The following is a 24,369-nucleotide window of genomic DNA, read 5'->3' as shown; positions in this document are numbered from 1 at the left end:
GACATCAATTCTCCAACAACTGATCTATAGAGCCAAAGCAATTCCAATTAATATACAACATGGCAGGCTTAACAAGCTGGTTCTGAAATGTATTCTGAGATACAAAGAGTCAGAGTATCCAAGGCAATTTCAGATAAATAAATAAACAAGCAGAGCTATAAGAGACATAGGACTGTGTCAAGACTCGCTGTAAAGCTCCCGTGATGAAGGGAGTATTGTCCTGGGAACAGATGCAAAAAATCAGGGAAATAGACAATGTGACTGATGCCTAGAAAGGGTACTAAGTTCACTGAGCTATTCATCCAACCAAGAAAGGGCACACCTCCCAACAAATGGCATTAGAACTACTACATAATTACAGTGAAAGAATCAGCCTCCTGGTAGTCAGGTGGTATCGCAGCGGGTTAAGCACAGGAGGCGCCAAGCGCAAGGACTGGCTTAAGGATCCCGGTTTGAGCCCCCAGCTCCCCACCTGCAGGGGAGTCACTTCACAGGCGGTGAAGCAGGTCTGCAGGTATCTCTGTTTCTCTCCCCCTCTCTGTCTTCCCCTCCTCTCTCCATTTCTCTCTGTCCTATCCAACAACAACAACAACGACATCATCATCAACAACAATAATAACTACAACAATAAAAAAAAAACAAGGGCAACAAAAGGGAATAAATAAATATTTAAAAAAAAAAAAAAGAATTAGCCTCCTGTGGGACAGGACCAAGGAATGGCCTCTTCTCACAGGGAAGGGAAGGTACTGACATCCACTTCTGAAGTCAGCAACAACTCAGCATCAGACCCACTCAATCTTCTGAGCACAATGAACAGTCTAACCATGGAGGTCAAAATCCTGGACAGTCTAATCATGGAGATCAAAATCCTGGACAGTCTAACCATGGAGGTCAAAATCCTGGACAGTCTAACCATGGAGGTCAAAATCCTGGACAGTCTAGCCATGGAGGTCAAAATCCTGGACAGTCTAACCATGGAGGTCAAAATCCTGGACAGTCTAACCATGGAGGTCAAAATCCTGGACAGTCTAACAATGGAGGTCAAAATCCTGGACAGTCTAACCATGGAGGTCAAAATCCTGGACAGTCTAACCATGGAGGTCAAAATCCTGGACAGTCTAACCATGGAGGTCAAAATCCTGGACAGTCTAACCATGGAGGTCAAAATCCTGGACAGTCTAACCATGGAGGTCAAAATCCTGGACAGTCTAACCATGGAGGTCAAAATCCTGGACAGTCTAATCATGGAGATCAAAATCCTGGACAGTCTAACCATGGAGGTCAAAATCCTGGACAGTCTAGCCATGGAGGTCAAAATCCTGGACAGTCTAACCATGGAGGTCAAAATCCTGGACAGTCTAGCCATGGAGGTCAAAATCCTGGACAGTCTAACCATGGAGGTCAAAATCCTGGACAGTCTAGCCATGGAGGTCAAAATCCTGGACAGTCTAATCATGGAGATCAAAATCCTGGACAGTCTAACCATGGAGGTCAAAATCCTGGACAGTCTAACCATGGAGGTCAAAATCCTGGACAGTCTAACCATGGAGGTCAAAATCCTGGACAGTCTAGCCATGGAGGTCAAAATCCTGGACAGTCTAACCATGGAGGTCAAAATCCTGGACAGTCTAACCATGGAGGTCAAAATCCTGGACAGTCTAACAATGGAGGTCAAAATCCTGGACAGTCTAACCATGGAGGTCAAAATCCTGGACAGTCTAACCATGGAGGTCAAAATCCTGGACAGTCTAGCCATGGAGGTCAAAATCCTGGACAGTCTAGCCATGGAGGTCAAAATCCTGGACAGTCTAACCATGGAGGTCAAAATCCTGGACAGTCTAACCATGGAGGTCAAAATCCTGGACAGTCTAACCATGGAGGTCAAAATCCTGGACAGTCTAACCATGGAGGTCAAAATCCTGGACAGTCTAACAATGGAGGTCAAAATCCTGGACAGTCTAACCATGGAGGTCAAAATCCTGGACAGTCTAACCATGGAGGTCAAAATCCTGGACAGTCTAGCCATGGAGGTCAAAATCCTGGACAGTCTAACCATGGAGATCAAAATCCTGGACAGTCTAACCATGGAGGTCAAAATCCTGGACAGTCTAACCATGGAGGTCAAAATCCTGGACAGTCTAACCATGGAGGTCAAAATCCTGGACAGTCTAACCATGGAGGTCAAAATCCTGGACAGTCTAACCATGGAGATCAAAATCCTGGACAGTCTAACCATGGAGGTCAAAATCCTGGACAGTCTAACCATGGAGGTCAAAATCCTGGACAGTCTAATCATGGAGATCAAAATCCTGGACAGTCTAACCATGGAGGTCAAAATCCTGGACAGTCTAGCCATGGAGGTCAAAATCCTGGACAGTCTAACCATGGAGGTCAAAATCCTGGACAGTCTAGCCATGGAGGTCAAAATCCTGGACAGTCTAACCATGGAGGTCAAAATCCTGGACAGTCTAACCATGGAGGTCAAAATCCTGGACAGTCTAACCATGGAGGTCAAAATCCTGGACAGTCTAACCATGGAGGTCAAAATCCTGGACAGTCTAACCATGGAGGTCAAAATCCTGGACAGTCTAACCATGGAGGTCAAAATCCTGGACAGTCTAACCATGGAGATCAAACTCCTGGACAGTCTAACCATGGAGGTCAAAATCCTGGACAGTCTAACCATGGAGATCAAACTCCTGGACAGTCTAACCATGGAGGTCAAAATCCTGGACAGTCTAACCATGGAGATCAAACTCCTGGACAGTCTAACCATGGAGGTCAAAATCCTGGACAGTCTAACCATGGAGGTCAAAATCCTGGACAGTCTAACCATGGAGGTCAAAATCCTGGACAGTCTAACCATGGAGGTCAAAATCCTGGACAGTCTAGCCATGGAGGTCAAAATCCTGGACAGTCTAGCCATGGAGGTCAAAATCCTGGACAGTCTAGCCATGGAGGTCAAAATCCTGGACAGTCTAACCATGGAGGTCAAAATCCTGGGTGCTACTCAAGTGAAAAAGGCATGATCACTGAGCCAATGTAAAATTTTTGTAAATATTTATCATTATTATTGTTTTATTTTTGCTTATTGGATATAGACATCCAGAAATCAAGAGGGAAGGGGGAGATAGAAAGGGAGAAATACAGAGACAGCTGCAACCCTGCTTCACCACTTGTGAAGCTTTCCCTCTGCAGGTGGGGACCAGGGGCTTCTAGTAGTGTGATGTGTGTGTGCTCAACCAGGTATGCCACCACCCAGCCCCATCAGTGTAAATTAAAAAAAATAAAGAAATACAGTTTTACAGTACAAGAGGTAGAATTCTGACCTTAAAAGCATGAGGTCCTTAAGTTTGATCCCAGGCAAGGAAGGAAGGAAGGAAGGAAGGAAGGAAGGAAGAAAGGAAGGAGGGAGGGAGGGAGGGAGGGAGGGAGGGAGGGAGGGAGGGAAGGAAGGAAGGAAGGAAGGAAGGAAGGAAGGAAGGAAGGAAGGAGGGAAGACAATGGCCACCAGGAGTCATGGATCTGTAGTGCAAGCACTGAGTCCCGGCAAAACACTGGTGGGAACTAAAACACAAAACAAAAATAACCCTACTATGGCAGCTGTCCTCCTACACCCCCAGAAGGTAGACTATGATAAAAAAAAAAAAAGGCAGATAGACTTGATAAAAATGGGGGGAAATTACAGTCCCATGTTGTGCTGGTAGGGAAGGAAGAGCACGCAGCCTGCAGCCCCACAGTGAGCACAGCCACCACATCCCTGTGCAGCCCCCCAGAGAACCAGACTCCTACGTCAGCACAAGACCTAACCAGGCATTCAGCTCCACATCATTCACAAGAGAAACAGTCCAGTTTCAGTGCATTCAAAACAAGGTGTGACAGATACCGCAGAAGGGGCTTGCAGACCACAGAGATACTATTTTTCATGGCTTGAGAGGCTGGGAGTCCACATTCACAACAGATTTGCTATCTCAGTGCTATAGGTTTCCTGCCTGGCTGACCTAATCCATTCACTGTGCCTAATTCCATTAACCTCGGGTCTGAGATGACCCCTCTGGCTGTCTACACCACCTTCTAGATCCAGGGAGTGGGATCCCACCAACACTCTCTTTATTATTTTAATACTGTATTTATTTAGTTTTCTTTATTTGATGGGACAGAGAGAAACAGAGAGGGAAGAGGAAGTAGAGAGGAAGAGAGACATCAACAGCACTGCTTCACCATTCATGAGGCTGGGTATTGAGTACCTGCAGGTGAGCACCGGGAGCTTGAACCTGGCTCCCTGTGTACTGTAACCAAGTGCACCATCACTCACTCGCTCGTCCTCCCCCAGCCTGTAGTTTGGGAGCTGGGCTCATCTGCAGTCGGGCAGGCAGGAATGAAGCCAGGGTGTTCCACTACTTCACAACTCCACTTGGCATTGTCCTAGCAGGGCACAATGTAGCAGCCCAGCCCTGGGGTGGCTCTCTGTGTGGGCTCCAGAGTTCTCTAGTGCCCTCTGAAATCTAGGGGGAGGTATTCCTGCCCTACCCTGTGCTCCAGGGTGCTAACCCGCAGGGTAAGAGCAGATGTGTATTCTGTCTGTCGAGAAGGTTACGGTAGAGGGTGTGCAGTGTATCCCTTCCTTGAAATCAAGCTGCCCCCGGGCTTGCCCTCTGGATCTGTGGTGGACTGGGCACAGCCCTCACCTTCAGAAGGAGATTACTCTGTGAGATTATTCTTCCCTTGCAAGTCTCTGAAGAGCCATCCAAACCTGCACGGATGGCTGCCTCATCAGCCCACTTCCCTCAAGATGCTGATCAGACGAATCTGCTTGTCAAATCCAGCCGCACCCTTATAGTGCTCTCTCCTGAGTGGCTTCCTTGTCTTACCCAGTCTCAGTGCATCCAGAATGTTCCAGATCGTAAATCCTCCTCCTTCCTGGTAGGTGAACCATGCTGTCTGTGGGGCATCTCTCGCTTCCTGTGTGTATACCTCACGCATTCCAGAGATTAGTAGGCTATTTCCTCTTCCAAGTAGTCCAATGCCAAAGTCATCATCACTCAAAAGTCCCACCCTCGGTGATGACACGCTGCAGCCAGGCTCAATCCACTCTCAGCAAGCATGGCCTGCCCTCATCTCCAACACCGTAGTGAATTCTGCCTCCCAGAACAGCCCTGACACATGCACTTGTACCAGCCTACTGCCCACACACACTCTCTCCTCTAAGAAAGGCCCCTCTTTTCCATCTTAAAGAATATCTTTTTTTGTTTGTTTGGTTTGCCTCCAGGTTTTTTTCTGGGCTCAGTGCCTGCACTACGAATCCACTTCTCCTGGAGGCCATTTTCCCCATTTTGCTGCCCTTGTTGTTATTGTTGTTATTGCTGTTGTTGTTGTTGGATAGGACCGAGAGAAATTGAGAGAGGACAGGAAGACAGAGGGGGAGAGAAAGATAGACACCTGCAGACCTGCTTCACCAATTGTCAAGTGACACCCTGCAGGTGGGGAGCCGGGGGTTCAAACCCAGATCCTTGAACTGGTCCCTGCACTTCGCACCATGTACGCTTAACCTGCTGTGTTACTGCCCGCCCCCCCTTTCCTTCTGAACTCCTGCCAGAACTTTCCTGACACCTAGATTCCTGGCAATTGCTCTAAACTCCTCTGGCCGTGCCCCAAGTCCTGAGGCTAGGCCATATTTCCAGGGGCTTATCAGAGTAGCAACTCCTTTCTCTGCACTCACAGTCCTTTCAGACAGACCATTCCAGAATGACCCCCCCCACACACACACACACACAGATGGGAGGCACCCACACCCCTTCTCATATCTCACAACTCTGAGGCTGGAAAGGCACAATCAGACTGCTCACAGACTCCCTAGAGAAGGAGGAATGAGGGAGGGCTGGGGTCTGTTACCACTCAGTGTGCTCTGCCCACAGAGTCTAACCATTCCTCAGGTGGCCCTGCCCAACACCATCACAGTAGAAGGGGACACAGATCTTCTCCTCATAGCAGAGAACAGCCACACCAGGAGGAGAGTCACTCAGCCACAGAAAGAGACAGCAGAGGGCCAGGTGGCGGCAAGCCAGGGGTGGCATACACGTGATCATGCTCAAGGACCCAGGTCCCCACCTGCAGGACTGAAGCTTCATGATTGGTAGATCAGTGCTGCAGGTATCTCTCCTCTCTGTCTCTGCCCCATCTCTGCCTCATACTCTTTATCCAAAATAAAAGAAAGACAAAGGGAGAAATTGGTTGCCAGAAACGGTGCTGCCTTACTAGCACTGAGACCCAGGGTTAACCCTGGTGGAAAGAGAGAGAGAAAGGGAGAGAGGGAGGGGGGGTCAGGCAGTGATGCACCAGGTTAAGTACATGAAGTACAAAGCAAGGACCTGTGCAAGGATCCTGGTTCAAGCCCCCGGCTCCCCACCTGCAGGGGAGTACACTTCACAAGCAGTGAAGCAGGTCTGCAGGTGTCTGTCTTTCTCTCTCCCCTCCTATCTCCCCCTTCCCTCTCAATTTCTCTCTTTCTTATCCAAAAATGACCACAGGAGCAGTGAATTTGTAACGTAGGCACTGAGCCCCAGAGATAACCCTGAAGGCAATAAATAAATAAATATATAAGTAAATAAGGAGGGGAGGAGGTGGGGAAGGGACTAAGAGCTGCTACCAGAACCTTCCCTCTTAGCAAAAACCAACAGTTCATTCTTCTATTTGTCTTCTGAGTTCTCTGTCCTGTCACTCTTTCCCTTCTAGAACCTTATACCCACTTCTTTTTTTAATTAATTAATTAATTAATTAATTTTTATTATTTATTTGCCTTCTACCCACTTCTTGCTGCTGTAAGACTAAAACCTGTCCCAGGAGGCCCCAGCATCCTGGCTTCAGTTTCCCCTGTCCCCTCATATGCCATGTCTACTGCTGTTCTGGGACTTGAGGCCATTTGAAAACAATGCTCACAGAATTCTCTGGCCTGACCCACTGAGTGGTAGAATCCAAACCCTTCTCCTTGAATCTGGACAGGACTAGACTACACTAACCACAGAGGATGACGCCACAGTGCTGTGTGACTTCCAAGCTGCTCACAGCAAGTACTTCTGCCTTCTTTGCCAGAACCCTCACACAGTAGGTACAAGTCCGGTCCAAAGCGACAAACAGAAAGGCCGTCTGTGGCTAGTTCGGGTGACAACCCACCAGGTTCAGCATCCAGGTCATTGCTGATTAAGTGAGTGAGGAAGCTTCTAGGTACTACAGCACTCAGCTGTGGCACCGTCCCAGCCTTGAGTCATCCCTGCTGCAGCCCTGACACTTTCTGCTGTGTCTGCCACATCCTGACCCACTAACCCTAAGCTCTCAAGCCCCGTAGCCTCCACCCTCAACTTGGACCTGCAGTTCTGCCCTAAAGAGTGCCCCAGACTGGGCTGGGGAAACAGCATAATGATTCTGCTAACGACTTTCATGCCTGAGGCTCTTTGGTCCCAGATTCAATCCCATCACTACCTTAAACCAGACCTGAGCAGTGCTCTGGTCTATGTCTTTCTCTTTGTATCTCTCTCTTATTCAAATAAAATTTTTAAAAAAATTAATGAAGGCTCCAAGCTTCATGTTTCATTCCCATCAGCATCTCCCAAACACAGATGAGAGGGGCCACCAACCCCATGTCTGGGGAAGGCTCTCCCTCGGCTCCACACTGGCTCTGTGGCCTCTCCCCTCTCCTCCCACAAAGGAAAACAAGCTAGCATGTCTTCTAGGAGGGCCTTGATGGTTGAGTCGGGGCCCAAAGGCAGCTAACATGGCACTGGAAATCACAGGCCCTAAGGCCAGCCCAGGTGCTGATGGCTAATCTGGCCTGACCAATTTGTACCGGCAGATGAAAGTGAAGAGACTCTGAGCCTCTTCTCCTCTCAGGCCTCAGACTCCCAGAAGGCCTTTGTGTGCAGGGAGTACCGTCACTGCAGGACAAGGTGAGCTGGGAGTTCCAAGAACTCCTGACCCCACCTAAGCTCTAGTGCGGCTGTCGAGACCAGCACCACGCCTTGGCCACCCTTTTTGTTTAGTTTTGTTGTTGTTGTTGTTGTTTGTTTGTTTGCCTGCTTTGCCTCCAGGGCTATCGCTGGGGCTCAGTGCTGGCACTATGAATTCACTGCTCCTGGCAGCTGTTTTTGTTTTTGTTTGTTTGTTACTGCAGAGGACAGAGAAAAATTGAGAGAGGAGGGAGCGATAGAGGGAAAGAGGGAGCTGAGTGGTGGCACACCTGGTTAAGCATACTTATTACCAAGCACAGGACCTGGGTTTGAGCCCCTGCTCCCCAACTGCAGGGAGGGGGCCTGCTTTATGAGCAGTGAAGCAGGTTTGCAGGTGCCTATCTTTCTCACCCTCTCTCTATTTCCCCATCCTCTCCCAATTTCTCTCTGTCCTATCTAATAAAACTTAGAAGAAAAAATAAATAAGAGAGAGAGAGAGAGAACAAACAAAGAGCAGGCTTTGGCTCATGAGGGTCTGTTGAAGCAACACTCATGCCCTTTGAAGAGCTGTCCCCTCTCCTGTGTTCATCCCTTGTGCTTCTGAAAGTACCGAAATACCTTCCCTATAGAAGCTGCAGCAAGAAAGGCCAGGTGTGCACTTTCCCCCCAACCCTCTTGCTGGTCTCCAGTCATCTGAAATGCTAGCACTCCACTGCGTGTGCAAATTCTCACTGTATGAGATTACAGAAGGTTCTAGAAGGCTATGACTAGCAGGCTGCACTGGTAGTATGACAGGAAGCTAAAATGAGATTCTGGACCCAGAGGCCAAGGCTGGGAAAGGAAGGGGTGGGGGTGGGGGGAGACGGTCACCCATGGGGATTGGGTCATTACCAGCCAGCCCTGGTATTTGCAGAGTGGATCTGAGATCCATCTCTCCCCCTCCAGGACAATTCACAGTGAGGTCATCCTTTAATCAGGAAAGGAGGCAGCCAAGAGGATACTCTCTAGGGTAGCAGGGCCCTGAAAATCCCACTTGCATCGCCTACAGTTCACTTGTTTGGAGACCTACAGGAAACAGGTGTCACACACGATCAATCACAGCATTCCTGGGAATGCTGATCAAACAGTAAGAAATAGAAGCATCCACAGATCCAGCCCAGAATCTTGGCTCAGTACGTGACATAGACACCACAGCATCCTCCACACCTCCGAGGAGCATGTTTTCAGAGTGTGTGATGAGAGCACACGCACCCCACAATCCCAAGTGTAAAAAGCGGACTCAGAACAGAATTCACTTAGATCTAATGCGGCAAAAACATGGGTGATGTGAAAAGACAATGGCAGGAAACACCAAAACATTCACAGTGCCTCCTCAGACATCTCGCAGGTCCAAGCTTCCTATAATGAGCACACGCTACTTTCACAATCAGAAAACAAGGCGGTGTTGTTTCAGAAGGAAGAAGAAGGATCATTAAAAGTAGGTGTCCACATACAAACTCAAAGGGACTTCTGTTTCCTTGAGCTCTGACCACTTGAGCGGTGGTCTCAGCTAGCTTGGGTGGACGGATGGAAGGAAAGATGGAAGGGGATCAGGAAGATGGCATAGGGATTATGCAAAGGGATTTCAGTCTGAGCTCTGAGGCCCCAGGTCCAAGCCTCAGCACCACCACAAGTCAGAACTGAGCTGTGCTCTGGCAAAAGAAAAAGAGGACAAAAGGGAGAGGAGAGGAGAGGAGAGGAGAGGAGAGGAGAGGAGAGGAGAGGAGAGGAGAGGAGAGGAGAGGAGAGGAGAGGAGAGGAGAGGAGAGGAGAGGAGAGGAGAGGAGAGGAGAGGAGAGGAGAGGAGAGCAGAGCAGGGGAGGGGAGGGGGGGAGGGGAGGGATGGGGAGGGGAAGGGACAGAAGACAGTGGAGGGGATAGAGGGGAGGGGAGGAGAGAAGGGAGGGGAAGAGAAGGGACAGAGGACAGTGGAGGGGACAGAGGGGAGGAGAGGGGAGAGAGGCAGAAGGATGAATGGATAGGTAGATCAACTTACAATGAGTGGGCAGATGAACAAATGGGTGGGTGGATGGGTAGGTGAGACCAGTTTTACTCAACCATCAGTTCAGAGAGCTTGGCCACATGTCTAACTTCTCTTGGAGACTCTTCACATGGGAGCATTACCTGTCCTTCTCTCCAGGTCACTAGCAAGAGGCAAGGAGATGACTGAAAGGCTGAGCCTCCCAGGAGGATGCCCCTTTTCAGATGTGAAGCAGCGCCATGCTGCAACATTCACTGACTCTCAAAGCATCAAGAACCGAGGAGGCAGGAAACACTAAACCCACAAAGGACTGCACTTGACCTCAGAGGCACATACAGCGCCATAAGACTCCTGTGGGGGGCCCAGGCCACAGGCCTGCGTGGACACAGGGCAAAGCCTGGCACGGGAAGTCAGTCATTTATTCACTGAGACCAACATAAACAAGCTGGATCTGGCAGAGCAAGTACTAAACCCTGAAGGTTCCACCATGTGAGAACAGACATCAAACACTAGCATCCACAGCACAGCTGGATGGGTCTCTTTCAGAGGTCACCAATGACTCAGATTCCCTGGAAAAAGCTTCAGAGGGAGCAGGCTGAGGCTCATCCCTATAGAAGCCCTGGAGCAGCCCTGGCCCTGCCGACCCCGCCTCACCTCGGGCTGAAGCGCAAGGCAGGGCAGAGCAGATGAAGATCCCGTCACATGCTAGTCCCAGCCAGCTATGCCTTTATCTCCAAGGGCCTTGCCTCATCGTAACTCACTAGTCCTCAAAGTGACCAGGACACCTGGCAAAGCCTTCAGGTGGCAGACGAACAGGCAAGAGGTTTTCATTACCGACTCCAGATCACTGTGACTCCTGATAGAACTACACACAGAAATCTCCAGCTGACACACCTGTGCTCACATATGTGCGTGTGTGTTTGCAGGTGTGTCAAATGCAGCTCCTTGGGGCAGGGCAAGCCCTGTCTCTTTACCCCCTTGGAAGTCCCATTCCAGACAGGAGGAAGGATTGGTGAGCCCGAGGCAGGATCTGCTACTCCCCTGACACGCCTGTGTTCCACTGCTCCTATCTCACCAGCTTCTCAGCACATAGCCAGGGCAGTGGGGAGGGAGGAAGGCTGGTTGCAAGGAGCCTGTGCTTCCTGGGAGAGGACACACCAAGAACGTCAATTTGGGGCTCAGAATTTCTGCTGGGTCAAGGTCAGGGATGAGTCAGCATCATGGATGTCTTCCCAGAAAGAGGAAGCATTAGACTGGACGTAGGATGGGGTAGAAATGGCTTGGCAGAGAGGAGGCCCTGCAGGGTCTCCTGGCAGAGGTGGGAGCAGAGCTGGTAATAATAGGACACGACGGGGAAGATTGTGGGTCCAAGCATGATACTCAGTGTAACTCTAGGGCCAGCTCAGTTCTGTCTTGTCACCACAGCCTCCTCCAGCCAGTCGGGTTAGGATGGGGCTCCTTGGGGAAAAGGGGCACAGCTTCTCCAAGGGACATTAATGGCAAGAAGATACATGGGCTCAGTGCCATTTGGAGGGTACCACCAGGTTCACCACCTGCAGTGAGCTCTGTCCTGGGGCACAGCTCAGGTTCAGTGGGTTGGCATGACCAAGCTGGGGGCTCCTGGCAAGGAAGTGGCAAAGCAGCTTGAACCCAGGCTTTTGGTTCCTTGTTGGCACTCACCAGCTTGCACTGTGCTGCATCTGCAGCCAGAGGAGCTGGGCTGGGGGCACACCGGGGGTTCTTAGGGTCCCTGAGAAGGGGCTAAGAGCTTTGTGGAGTGCCACCTGCCCAGGGTGGCAGAGCATGAACACAGAGATACCCTGTCTAGGCACTGGTTGAACTATGTCCTACAGAGCTCTCTTTCCCTCCCTGCTAGGGGTCAGACGTAGTCTCAGAGCGGTCACTACCCCATGTGCCCCAGTGATGGTGATGGCACCTATAGGACCTGGTCGGGGGTCAGATCAATACACGAAACCCTGTTCCCGCACAGTGCCATGTCCGCTGCAAGCTGGGTGCGCTGGCCACAGGTGTGTAACCTCAGTGTTTGTGAGAAAGTTTACAGTGTGCAGGACCCACTGTGCAGTCCTGGTGTATGACAGGTACATTCAGTGTGCAGGACCCACTGTGCAGTCCCGGTGTGTGACAGGCACATTCAGGGACAGGTGGTGGGGCAGGACTTGGGTGGGTGACATGCGCAGCGCCACCCAAGTGCACACCCGCATCCACAGGCACACCTGGACGTGCACGGAGGGTCCCGGTACACCTCTGCCCCCAGGCGTGTCCGTACGTGAGCACAGCCTCAGGTCCGCGATGCAGGTCACTGTCCAGCAGGCAGGAATGGCCCAGGTCATAAAGCACACTCGCATGGCACATGCATTGCATACGACACTCACAGGCTATCCCGAAGCTCCTGCGTGTCACTTGGTGTCCCCAGGGACTGGAGGCTCTCCTCCAAGGAAGTCACTGCCAAGAGAAGGCAGGGAGGGCATTGGTAAAGTGCAGAGGTGAGTCCAACTCCAGGCACAGGCAGGCTGGGGGGGCCCAAGGCCCAAAAGACCACTGGAATGACAACACAGCCAGCACAGACAGAGCCCACAATGAACCGGTGGGTCACTGAAGGGTCCCCCTCTCCAACAGCTTTGGACTGGTTCCCAGGCCCATGTGGAGCTCAGGAGTCTTGGGAGCTGTGCTGGGCCTGGATAAGCTGGCCTCTCTCACTCTTCTACCTCTCCCAGTTGGCACTGTCTCACTAACCCTAGAGAACTATGGCTGCAAGAGCCAACACCTTCCTTCACCCCCAAGCACAGTGATCCTGCCAGCCAGTCCTCAGGACTCAGGAGAACCCAGGTCATGTGGGGTGTGGCTCTTAGCCCAGCACCAGCCTTGAAGAGCTGGGATTGGCCGGCCCTGGTGATCTGAGGGAGGCTCTGATACACCCCCATCCTCAACTGCTTAAGTCCAAGCAAACAGCTGACTAAATGACAGCTCTCAGCTCTCACAGCCCCTGCTCCCCTCAGCCCTAACTTGCCCAGGCCATCCAGCTGCAGGGGTGCTTGATGGGGAGGAGGCCACATGCACACGCGGCACCCTGCTTTGCACACTTGGTAGCCTACCTACACGCGGGCCAGGCGGGGCCTAGGCAGACTCACCGTTAGAGTTGATCTGGGAGACATTGGCTAATGTCTCCTGCAACAGCTCCTGGAGGTCGCTGGGATCAACCTGGGTGGCTGGAAAAAAGCAGAGAGGGGACATGTGTTTCCTGAGTTGCCTGTAGTGGCCAGTGCCACTGACTGCTTGGACAGTCACCCCCCCCCAAGCTGGGTTTCCAGGGCACAGGCACTGGGCCAGCCACATGGCACTCAGATGGCAGAAAAGAGAGAAGCAGAGTGGTCAGCTCCAAGGAAAGCTGGCCCTAGGCATGGCCCCACTGGATGTCATTCCCCACAAGAGATGCAGGCACAGTGATGACCTGGAAACTTACCCATGGGCCACCAAGCAGAGCCCCAAATTCCATCATCTGAGGAAGAATGTGGGCCACCTGGCAGTAGACCTACATGCTGCTATAGTGGAGACAGAGCGCCTACCCCGTAGCAATGGGTCTGGAACACATACTCAGGGAAAGAGGACAGTCCCAAGGGCCACCAATCTGATCCCACATATGTGATCTGCCTGGGTTGATTCATTTTTTTGTTATATTTTCGATAAGAACAAAGAAATGGCAGTCACCGGAGAACAAAATTCTATTCAAGGATGCAATGCATTTGTCATTTCAAAGTCAGAGTTCCAGAGACAGTGCTGACACATTAAGTGTGAACTTGGTGCACGGGAAGAAAGAGATGCAGCCTTCCCTGAAATGCACAGGAGAAAAATAAAAAAGAATCAAGCCAGAGGGAAGCTGGATGCCTGAGCAGGAGCAGGACAGTCAGGTAGTGAAATGTTGAAGATGGTTCTTCTAGGTGGTGTTATGTGGGTGGACACTGCTATTCTTCCAGTGTTTTCTGTATATATAAAAGTGCCCATAATTAAGCATAAGGGGGGGGGGAGGAGAACAGTAAGAGATCTGCAAGGGGGTGCCAGGAGTGTGGGTGCTAGAAGACCCTGGAAGCACTGGGCAAACCTCCAAAGTCAACCCTGTTTGAGTAGGCTTGTGGTGTTGGCATGTGGGGAAGCACTGCTCACCCCACTTGGAGTCTGTTTTCTCCCAGGACACAAGCCCTCCAAGCCAGCTCTCTTAGCTGCCATATGGAGCAGAGATAATGCAGTTTCCCATCAGTGTGCTTGTAAAGACACAAGAGCTGGCAGGATAAGACCTGGGGATGACATGCTTTCTGTTATGGGTAACCTGGGTGCCTCTAGCATGGCTGCTATGCCCATATGGCTCCCCTACTCTGGTCTCCAGCTAGAGAAAGGGGTGCTTCATCCCTGTGTAAAAGGAAGGCCAATTCTGTTCACCACCTCCAGCAGGGAAGTGGCAACCAACACCCCATGCTCACTGCCCACCACCCAGTGAGCTCTGGTTCCAATCAGCACAGCAGTTACAAGTAATGCCTATTGGCCAGGCTCCCAATGGTAAGTGCATCAGCCCATGGTCCCATGAGAGGCCAGGTGACCTAGCCAGGGCCATTCTCCAGAAGGATATGAGTGTGAGTGGTGAGCTTCTGAAGAGACTCAACCCACCCAGCTAGAACAAGGCACCCCTGGCTCTCAACACTAGGTTGAGCTGTCCCTGCTTCTGGACTGGCACATCATACCCTCACATAGGAAACACAGACGAGGGGCAGAGAGTGACAAGACAACACCAAGTCACCCACAGGAAAGCAGAAAGGACATCAGAACAAAGAAATTTTTGAAAAATGAAGACTACAAGTATCCAGATGTTATACAGTCACAACCAAGAATTTCACTAATCCTCGAGCAGAAGGAATGGCAACCAACCAAACCTCAGGCACAGCACAGCCAACACTGCAGTGAAGGAGAGGGGTCCAGGGCCAAGCCATGCACCTCCATGTAGGGAAGTCAGCTTTAAAAAGAATTGGTCAGGGGAGTCGGGCTGTAGTGCAGCGGGCTAAGCGCAGGTGGCGCAAAGCACAAGGACCGGCATAAAGATCCCGGTTCGAACCCCGGCTCCCCACCTGCAGGGGAGTCGCTTCACAGGCGGTGAAGCAGGTCTGCAGGTGTCTATCTTTCTCTCCTCCTCTCTGTCTTCCCCTCCCTCTCTCCATTTCTCTCTGACCTATCCAACAACGACAACAACAATAATAACTACAACAATAAAACAACAAGGGCAACAAAAGGGAATAAAAAAATTAAAAATTAAAATAGACCTTTAAAAAAAAAAAAAAATAATAATTGGTCACTCTTATCAAATGTGGAGCCCAAAGCCAATGGAGATGCCTAGTATGTACAGGAGAAAGAAACAAACAAACAAAAAAATCCAACCAAACTTCTATACCCAGTAGAAGTACACTGCACAAGTAGAGGCATAACATAGTGTTATTTTAGAATGAAAATGCTGAGAGTCTGCTGAACCCAATATGCACCCCAAAATGGTGGATTTCTGTGCACAAGAGAGAAAGGGGTGGGAGTTGGAGGTACTCAAAGCAATCAGGGGTAACTATCTCATTTTTAACTCATTTAAATGGCAACTAGGTATGAAAATGAAATAAGGCCAACTATATCAATAATATGTCAGAGAGGGAGAAGGAGGAATTGGCTTCTGTGAGCTCACACTGGTGGTGTTACTTGGAAGGAGGCAATGAAAGCTAGATACATATTATCAGCTCTAGGCCAGCACTGAAAAAGTAATCAGGCAGGTAGAGCAAATAAGCACTTCACACAGGAAACACTCAACAAAAATCAGTGCACTGAAAATAAAGAAAGGAGAGAAAAATAAGAAGAAAAAAAGAAAGAAAGAAGCAAAGAAGGAAAAGAAGATGAAAAGTAAAGTAAATAGCAAGATGAGATATTTAGCCTTAAGCATTGGTATTCACACTCAAGATAAAATGACTGAACCCTAAGTGACCCAAGAAGAGCTCACATGGTCAGTGAACGTGCTGGGAGGCCCAACAGAGATGGTCAAGCTGGAAGGAGAGCAACTCTACCACACACCATACACAAGAAACCACTTCACATATGACATCAGAAAGAGCTTCTAAGAAATAGAACTGGAAATTACAGAGACTGCAATCAAAAGAAGCAGGATTCTGCACAATGACTATGACAGGGATGATGAAGGACATTTTTTTTTACAAAGATAAAGGGTTTATCTGATCAAGAAGACAAAACAATCCTAAATAGACAGGTCCCTTGATATCACAGCTTGACAACACATGAGGGAGAAACTAACAGGATTGATGGAAGAAACAGAAAAATCCACAATAACAGTAAGTTGTCCACACTTCTCTGTGTGTGTGTAGTTAGCACAAAAGTTGACAGGAAATCAGTGAGAAAATAGAGACTTGAACACAACTGATCAACTTGACCTGAATGACATTTATAGAACTCCACCCAACAACAACCAAACACATTTTCCTGTCACATATACAAGGGACGAGCACAAAAGAAACACAGTGCTTCTAAACATTAGGGAAGTCTCCGGCAAACGCTAGAAGAAGAAGGGAAGTCTCCATGTATTTGCAGTCACTGAAATCATACAAAATAAGTTCTCTGGCTACCACAAAATTAAGCTAGAGATCAGTAACCTAACGATATGTTTCCAGAAGCATAGAGCTATTTGAAAAACAAGCAATACACATCTAAATTGCCCTTAGTATTAGAGAGAGAGAAAAAAAGATGACAAATAGGAGAGTATCTTAACAGAATGAAGTGAAATTAGTGGCAGTAAAACAAAGCACAGAAGGAACTGTGGAGGAAGGGGGGAAAGAGAGAGAGAGAGAGAGAGAGAGATGGTTGGAGAATTGGTTCACTGGGTACAACCCAGCACTTGCATGAATAGGGTCCCATCTTTGATTACTAGCATCATATAAGCTGATGTAGTGTTCTTGCCTGTCTCTCTCTCTCTCTCCCTCTCAGGAGAGAAGTAAATAAGTATTATTTTTCACCCTTAAAGACAAAATAAGGGTAGGGTTGGGAGGTTGTTTACCTGGTAGAGAGCACACATGACCATGGGCAAGGATCTGGGTTCTAGCACCTAGTCATTATCTGCAGGGGAGAAATCTTCACAAGTTGTGAGGCAGTGTTGCAGGTGTCTCCCTTTCTCCCTGTCTGTCTCCTCTCTCTTTTCTCAATTTATCTCTCTCATAAAAAAAGGAAATAATATAAAACAGGACCCAGGTCATGGTTCACCCTGTTGGGCACATACACTGTCATGCACAATGTATGTTCAAGTTCAAGTTCAAGCCCCCAGCCCCACCTGCAAGAGGAAAGCTTCAAGAGTGGTAAGCAGTGCTATGAGTTTCTCTTTCTCTCTCCCTCTCTAGCTTACCTTTCCCTCTTGATTTCTTTCTGTCTCTATGCAATAAAAGCAAATAAATAAAATATCTTTCAAGATAATTCAAATAAAGAAGAAACATTTTAGGTGATCAAACAAATGCAAATTAGCCCAAGGTAAGCAGAAGGAAAGAAACAACACAGATAAGCAGATTTCAATTACATAGACATCAGATAAATATAAAGAAAATTCATGGGGTAGGGTGGTGGCACACCGGGTTAAATGCACATAGTACAAAACACAAGGACCTGCGTAAGGATCCCAGTTCGAGCCCCCTGCTCCCCACCTGCAGCAGGGTCCAGCGGGGTCCATTTCACAAGTGGTGAAGCAGGGCTGCAGGTGTCTCTCTGGCTCTCTCCCTCTCTATCACTCCCTTCTCTCTCGATTTCTGGCTGTCTCTATCCAATAATTAAAAAACTTTTTTTTTAACTCATGAAATTGAACTCCGGTTCTTTGAAAGAAGCTGCAAAACTTTTAGGAATTTTGTACACAGACACATTCAGCTCAAAACAGAGAAGACACAAACTGAAAAAGGAAGGGCTCTCGCTACCAATCCTACAGGCATCCAGACGACACTAAAGGAGTAGACAGGACAATTTCACGCCAAGGAATCTGACAACAAAGATGAGATAGATGAGTTATCTGAAAAACACAGGGCGAGCAAAGCACACTAGAGGAAAATTCAGTAGCATGGATAGCACCTAAGCATTAAAGAGAGATAGCTTTAAATCTTCCCACGGTGGAAACTCCAGGCTCCGATGACTTCTTTGATGAATTCTGCCAAGTATTTAAAGTTAGAATAAGACAAATCTTAACACAAAACAGAGAAGGAGGGAATAACTGCCAGGCCTGTTTCACAGTCTCTCTAGTTACAGTCATCAAGATCTGGGAGGTGGTGGGGGGCGGGTAGCACAGCCAGAGACATGGGCCCATACAAGTCAGCAGACATCGTGATGAACAATCTGAACAGGTTTTAGACAAGAGGGGAAAGGACCATTCACTCTTTCAACCACTGGTTCCAAACAACTGGAGAGCCTTTATGCCACGACCCAAAATTAACCAAACTGAACAACTGACTTAATACAGACCACAGAACTCAATGTCAAACCAACAACCCTAAACAAAACCCAACAACATCTTAGGAGATGTCATGCAAAACAGTATTTATTATATGGGTTACAAAGACCAAAACACAGATCACATCAAAACGTTTCTGGCTTTCAGAAACAACCACTAAGAAAATAAAAACCAGGAGGGCCAGGAAGCACATCCAGTTAAGTCCACAAATTACAGTGTGCCAAGACCAGGGTTCAAGCCCCTGCTCCCCACCAGCAGAGGGGAAGCTTCACAAGTGGTGAAGCAAGTGCTACAAGTGTCTCTCTCTCCCTCTCAATTTCTCTCTGTCCTATCAAATAAATAACTGGAGGGGGGTTGGAAACAGCCTCCAGGAGCAATGGATTCCTTGTGTAGACATTGAGGTCCAGTGATAACCCAGGAGGGAGAGGGAAAGAAAGGAGGGGAGGGCAGGAGAGCAGAGGGGAGGGGACCACCAGAAAGTGTGTATAACACAGATAGAGGCTGAGCCTTCATTACAGAATAGACCAAGTTTGCAGAGTTGGGCAGTTAAGCACACGTGGTGCAAAGCGTAAAGACCGGCGTAAGGATCCGGGTTCGAGCCCCCAGCTCCCCACCTGCAGGGCAGTTGCTTCACAGGCAGTGAAGCAGGTCTGAAGGTGTCTGTCTTTTTCTCCCCCTCTCTGACTTCCCCTCCTCTCTCCATTTCTCTCTGTCCTATCCAACAACAATGACATCAACAATAATAACTATAACTATAAAACAGCAAGGGCAACAAAAGGGAATAAATAAATATAAAATTTTAAAAATTTAAAAATTAAAAAAAAAAGAATAGACCAAGTTCGTGCGGCACTGTAAATAGCCCATCCACTATGACAGATGCCAAGTGGGAAGAGACCCGATTAAGACATGCAAGGAGATGAGATGTTCAAAAGTAGAGGTGCACATCTGTCTTCAGGTCCTACCACACCCCAGTACAACCATAAGTACTGCCAACAGCAGTGCTGTGAGGTTTCAGGATATAATGCAGCCAACTGAGCCTGGAGAAGAGTCAGTTTCCCAAAAAGTGAAATCTACACTCCAATGACCAACAGTTTAACTTTTTAGTCACACACACACACACACACACACACACACACACACACACACACACACACACACACGGTGACACATCTGTGAGACAGCAGAGTTGCTGGCTGGGCTGGCCTCATCTCTCCTGCCCCACCTGAAAGTCTGCTGGAGACAGCACACAGCGTGTCCAGATGAGGGAGGCTCTGATGACAATTGCTCCTTAAACTCTGAACATATCTAACCGAGAAGCAACTACAGAAGTCAGTAATTCTATAACCCAAAAAAGAATTTTGGTCGAAACTCCCAGAAGGGGAGAAATGTTAGGGGAAGATGACACTTCAGATGCTTCTGAACCCCAATTTCATCAAGACCCGGAGAGAGGAGGAAAAAAGAAAGGACATTCAAAAGTAGCAACTGGTTTAGGTGTGACTTAGAAAGGAAGAGAAGACAAGACCATAGGGAAAAAATGGGTAAATATATATATAGACAGATGGTTATAGAAATAATAGCCAACACCTGCGACTGTGGGAGAACCACTGCAGTTTCTACTGGAGGGAGGGAACGCAGACTTGGGTGGTGGGATGGCAGGATTGTACCCCTGTTACCTTATAACTTCATGAATCAAATTAAATCACTACTGAAGAATTAAAAAAGATAACAGATAGATAATAATAGATAAAAGTCAGTCCTTATCTGTGACCTTGGGAGAACTACTGCAGTTTCCACTGGAGGGAGACAGGGGCACAGAACTCTGGTGATGGGAATGTTGGGGCTTTATACCTCTGTTATAATTTTGAAAGTCAGTATTAAATCACAATAAAAATAAGCTCAAAATAATCATTATCTTTCTTTAATTATTGAATAGAGACAACCAGAAGTCAAGAGAGAAGGGAGAGAGAGAGAGAGAGAGAGACCTGCAGCACTGCTTCACCACTCACAAAGCTTTCCCCCTACAGGTGGGGACCAGGGGCTGGAACCCGGGTCTTTGCAGATTGTAACATGTGCGCTCAAGCAGGTGCACCACCACCCGGCCCCATAAATAAACCTTTAAAATATAAATAAATATCACCTGACCTATTGGTTCTCCCCCCGCCCCCCAGCAGCAGCCGCCTGTGGATCTGTGGATGTGCTTTCCTGGCTGTCTCCCTCGTGCTTGAGCATAAGTCGTGATGAGCCATGTCAGGCAGAACAGACCACTTGGACAGACTGTTTGTTTGTTTGCTTGTTGTGTGTGTGTGTGTGTGTGTGTGTGTGTGTGTGTGTGTGTGTGTACAACTCTATCTCTATCTAAAAAATAAAATAAAATTACATAAATTAAATTAAAAGTAAGCCTAGTCTGGGAAAACTATTGGTCATTTTTCAGTTTCTACTGCATAAGTCCCTAAGGACCTGGGGTCAATAACACCTATACATATTTTACATTTTTCTATAGTGATTTATTTTGAACAGAGACAGAGAAATTGTGAGGGAAAGGGGAGATAGAGAGAGAGAAAGGAGAGAGATACCCATAGCACTGCTTCACCGCTTGTGAAGCTCCTCCCTCCAGCCCCTACAGAAGGGGGCCAGTGGGGGGTTTAAACCTGGGTCCTTACACATTGTATCGTGTACTCTTAACCAGGTGCACCACCACCTGGCCTCAACACCTACACACCTACACAATTTGAACCCCCCAAATCCCATTACCTGCATTCATAATTATCCCAGGATGCCCTGGCCTATCCACTTCTCACACAGGTGACCCAATGGGGAATCGTCCCATTCAGGGGGGTGAGGAGATTGTCCAAAAGACAGCAGTCAGCACGACCAGGTGTAAGAAACCCCCGAAGGAGAGCCACTCATGTTGGCAAAAGCTAAACCACAGTTCACAGGGGACCTTCCTCACTTCCACTGTGGAGGTCCCATCCGTGTACCATGCACTGTACCACTCTTGCTCTGTTAGGCCTCTGGGGGCAAACAAGGAGTGAGGTTCAAGCATCCCTGCCAGGGCATCTGTGTCTGGGGTCCTCCACTAGGCACTCCCACTGCAGTCACTACAGAGGCAGGAGTCTTCCAGGACCTTGTCTAGGAAGTCCTTCTGTAGAGATGTAGTGGGCAGCAGGTTTGCACAGATGCAGCAGGTGGGCCATGCCTATGGCCCCAGATGCTCTACTTTGGCCCCTCTGAGGCAGGGAGGGATGGGCCGGTCCTCCTTTCCCTCTGCATAGCCACATGTCCCAGAGCATCTGCTGAGGAGAGTAAGGGAGCCCAGGAGGGGGTGTCATCAGCCCTAATCTTGTGCCCCAACATGCCTGGGAAGAAAGGAGGCATCCTGGGGCCTGACAGTGGCACACCTGGTAGAGTACACACATTACTATGCATGAAGACCCAGGTTCAAGGCCCCAGTCCCCACCTGTAGGGGGGAAGCTCCATGAGTGGTGGAACAGGGCTACAAGTGTCTCTCTCTGTCTCTCTCCCTTCTCTATTTTCCCATCTCCTCTCAATTTCTGTTTTTATCCAGAATAAATAAAATGAAAACAAAAAGGAAGAAAGGAGGAATCCAGTCTTGGGCTCCCCGCCACCTCAAATACAATGGAGAACACAGAGCCAATAAGGGCTCCTCCAGTCCTCATGAGGTTGTCAGTGGCATCATGGGACCCCCTTCAAGGGCAGAGACAAGAGGTCACGGCACTATACCTGGTGCCTACAGTCCCATCTTAGTACCAGCTCCACAAGCTATCACATCTGCAGAGACAGATAAAGGTGGAAGGCTTGGTCACGCAGAGACAACCACGCTGTCTCATAGGTCTGCAGTCTGCCCCTCCCCCAGCTCACCACTACAGCCCAAGCATCCTGATAAGGTCAGTTGCCAGTTCTCACACTGCTCAGTCCCTGAGCCTGGCACCTGACTCCAGGGCACATCTCAGCCAGCACTTGAGGGCAGCTGCTATGGCCAGTGAGGTCTCCAGTGGGTCATGACTTGTCTGGGAACATCCAGGGCAGAGCAAAGAGGTGATGCTCACACAGCAGGGCCTTGTCCTCTCCCACTTCCTTGGCCACCAGGACAGGCACACAGGGCCCTTCCATGGCTCTCAAGCTGTCATAACCAAAAGTCCACTTTATGTACCTATCCTGGTGTCGGGGGGAGGGGGTGTCAGGCACCTTGGCCAGCTGATACAGGCTTGTACTGCCTCCATCACTGACCTCCACCAGCCTCCACATCATGGTGCAGCTAGAACCTTGTGCCAGAGTGAGCTCACAGAGTGACACCCCAGAAGCTCAGGATTGATGGAGCCCTGGGCACCCATCCCTCTGGCAAGTCCCACCTGCCATGCCAGCACATGGTAACTCTGAGGCTCCCATGGTGCTGAACCAGCAACCCAGGCTGCAAACCACAGCTGTGACCCCAGGTGATGAAGCAGCTCAGTGAAGGGGGTGGGACAGACGAGTGACAGAGTTATAGAATGACAGACAACTCACCTGAAAGACCTACTTTCACAGCAGCAGCAAACACACTGTGACCACAGGTTACGGTCCCCAAAGCAGAAAACCGACATGGACAAAGAGAAAAGCTCTGTTCTAGGGGGGTAGGGGGAGCAGGAAGTCAGGTTCACCAGGGCCCAAATCTCTCAGTGCTGCTGTAGAAACAGGATGAAGGAGCAGAGAGAGAGAGAGAGGGAGAGGGAGAGAGACAAAGAGGGAGAATGTGCTGGTAACAGTGGTAACAGGGACAAGTGGTCCCAGGCGCTGAGGAGAGCACTGGACCTGTGCAGGGAGCACCTGGCTTGGGAGGGGAGCTGGGTGGGACCCACCTCTGTCTGGCCCAGGCCTTAGGCAGTCCGGGCTGGGCAGGAGACGGCCTCAGCCACCACCTGCTCCATGGGTTTTGAAGGTCTGGGTGGGGGTCTACCAGGGGCTGGGACCAGGGGAGATGAACAACTTGCACCACACAAGGGTGAGGTCGTGCCCCTTGTGCCTGAGGTCCATGACATGCCAGCAGCAACAGCTGACGGCGTCATGCCTATAGGCGCAGCTTGGTGCCAGACAGCGGCGGCTGCTCTCGCTGACCTTGGGCTCCAGCTCTTCTTCTTCCTGTGGGCAGGAGCTGGGTTAACTCTTCTGGGCCTGTGTGACCATGGCCCTGGCCCCACTATGTGAACATGGGCTCCAGGGATAGCATCCTTCCTGAGGCTGGCAGAAGGGAGCAAGGTGGGCATCCAGCTGCCTTCAGGGGTGACCCCTGGTCCTAGAAGGGCACCAAAAGGTGGGTGTTTAAGGTGCTGAGCTGGCAGGACAGTGATGGTGACGGTGACGGTGATGGTGATAGCTCCCTGGGGTGGTTACCTCTGAGCCTGCTGCTTCAGGACATCAGTGCCTATTCTGGCCACTACCTCCCTGCTACAGGTACAGAGACAGGGGTCCAAATCCCAGGCCTGCCACCGCCTAGGCGAGTGCCATCCACAGAGCCCTGACTTCTTTATTTTTATTAGTGATTTAATATTGATTTAGTCACTACCAGGCCACCCCATCACCTGGGGCCCTAGTCAGGGAGTCCTGTGATTCCTACACAGACAGGTTCTTAAACCTCTAACAGATCCCTCTCGCCACTGTCACTGGTCATCTCCATCAGGAACAACATAATGGAAACCTCTGTGGCCCCCTATAGGACCTTGCCCTCAATGTAGATCAACAATGGTAGGGGCTGTTCCATTCTCCAAAGGGAGGTTGGAAAACATACTCTACCACTTGAGGAAGATGGGTTCTGAAATTAGTACAACCTGGAATGTTCCTAGCTGTGACCAGATAATATGAGCTCAGACCTACAGGGATGCAGAGGT

The 24,369-nt window shown here is 49.4% G+C and overlaps 1 protein-coding gene across 3 annotated transcripts in view; it reads right to left on the bottom strand.

The window, feature by feature from the left end:
* The window catches only part of TSNARE1 (t-SNARE domain containing 1), a 130,645-nt gene that overhangs the window by 87,588 nt on the left and 18,688 nt on the right, over positions 1-24,369 (bottom strand). For all 3 annotated transcript variants that reach the window (XM_060195914.1, XM_060195913.1, XM_060195915.1), the window contains exons 2-3: positions 13,110-13,187; positions 12,354-12,423 (exon numbers count right to left, since the gene is read on the bottom strand). In XM_060195914.1, coding sequence (XP_060051897.1) covers positions 12,354-12,423; positions 13,110-13,187 — 148 coding nt within the window. The remainder of the gene's footprint in view (positions 1-12,353; positions 12,424-13,109; positions 13,188-24,369) is intronic.

Source organism: Erinaceus europaeus, chromosome 8 (genome assembly GCF_950295315.1).
Source record: "Erinaceus europaeus chromosome 8, mEriEur2.1, whole genome shotgun sequence".
Taxonomy (NCBI): Eukaryota; Metazoa; Chordata; class Mammalia; order Eulipotyphla; family Erinaceidae; genus Erinaceus; species Erinaceus europaeus.
The sequence above is the reverse complement of the archived record's forward strand: the minus strand, read 5'-3'. Positions and strand labels throughout refer to the sequence as shown.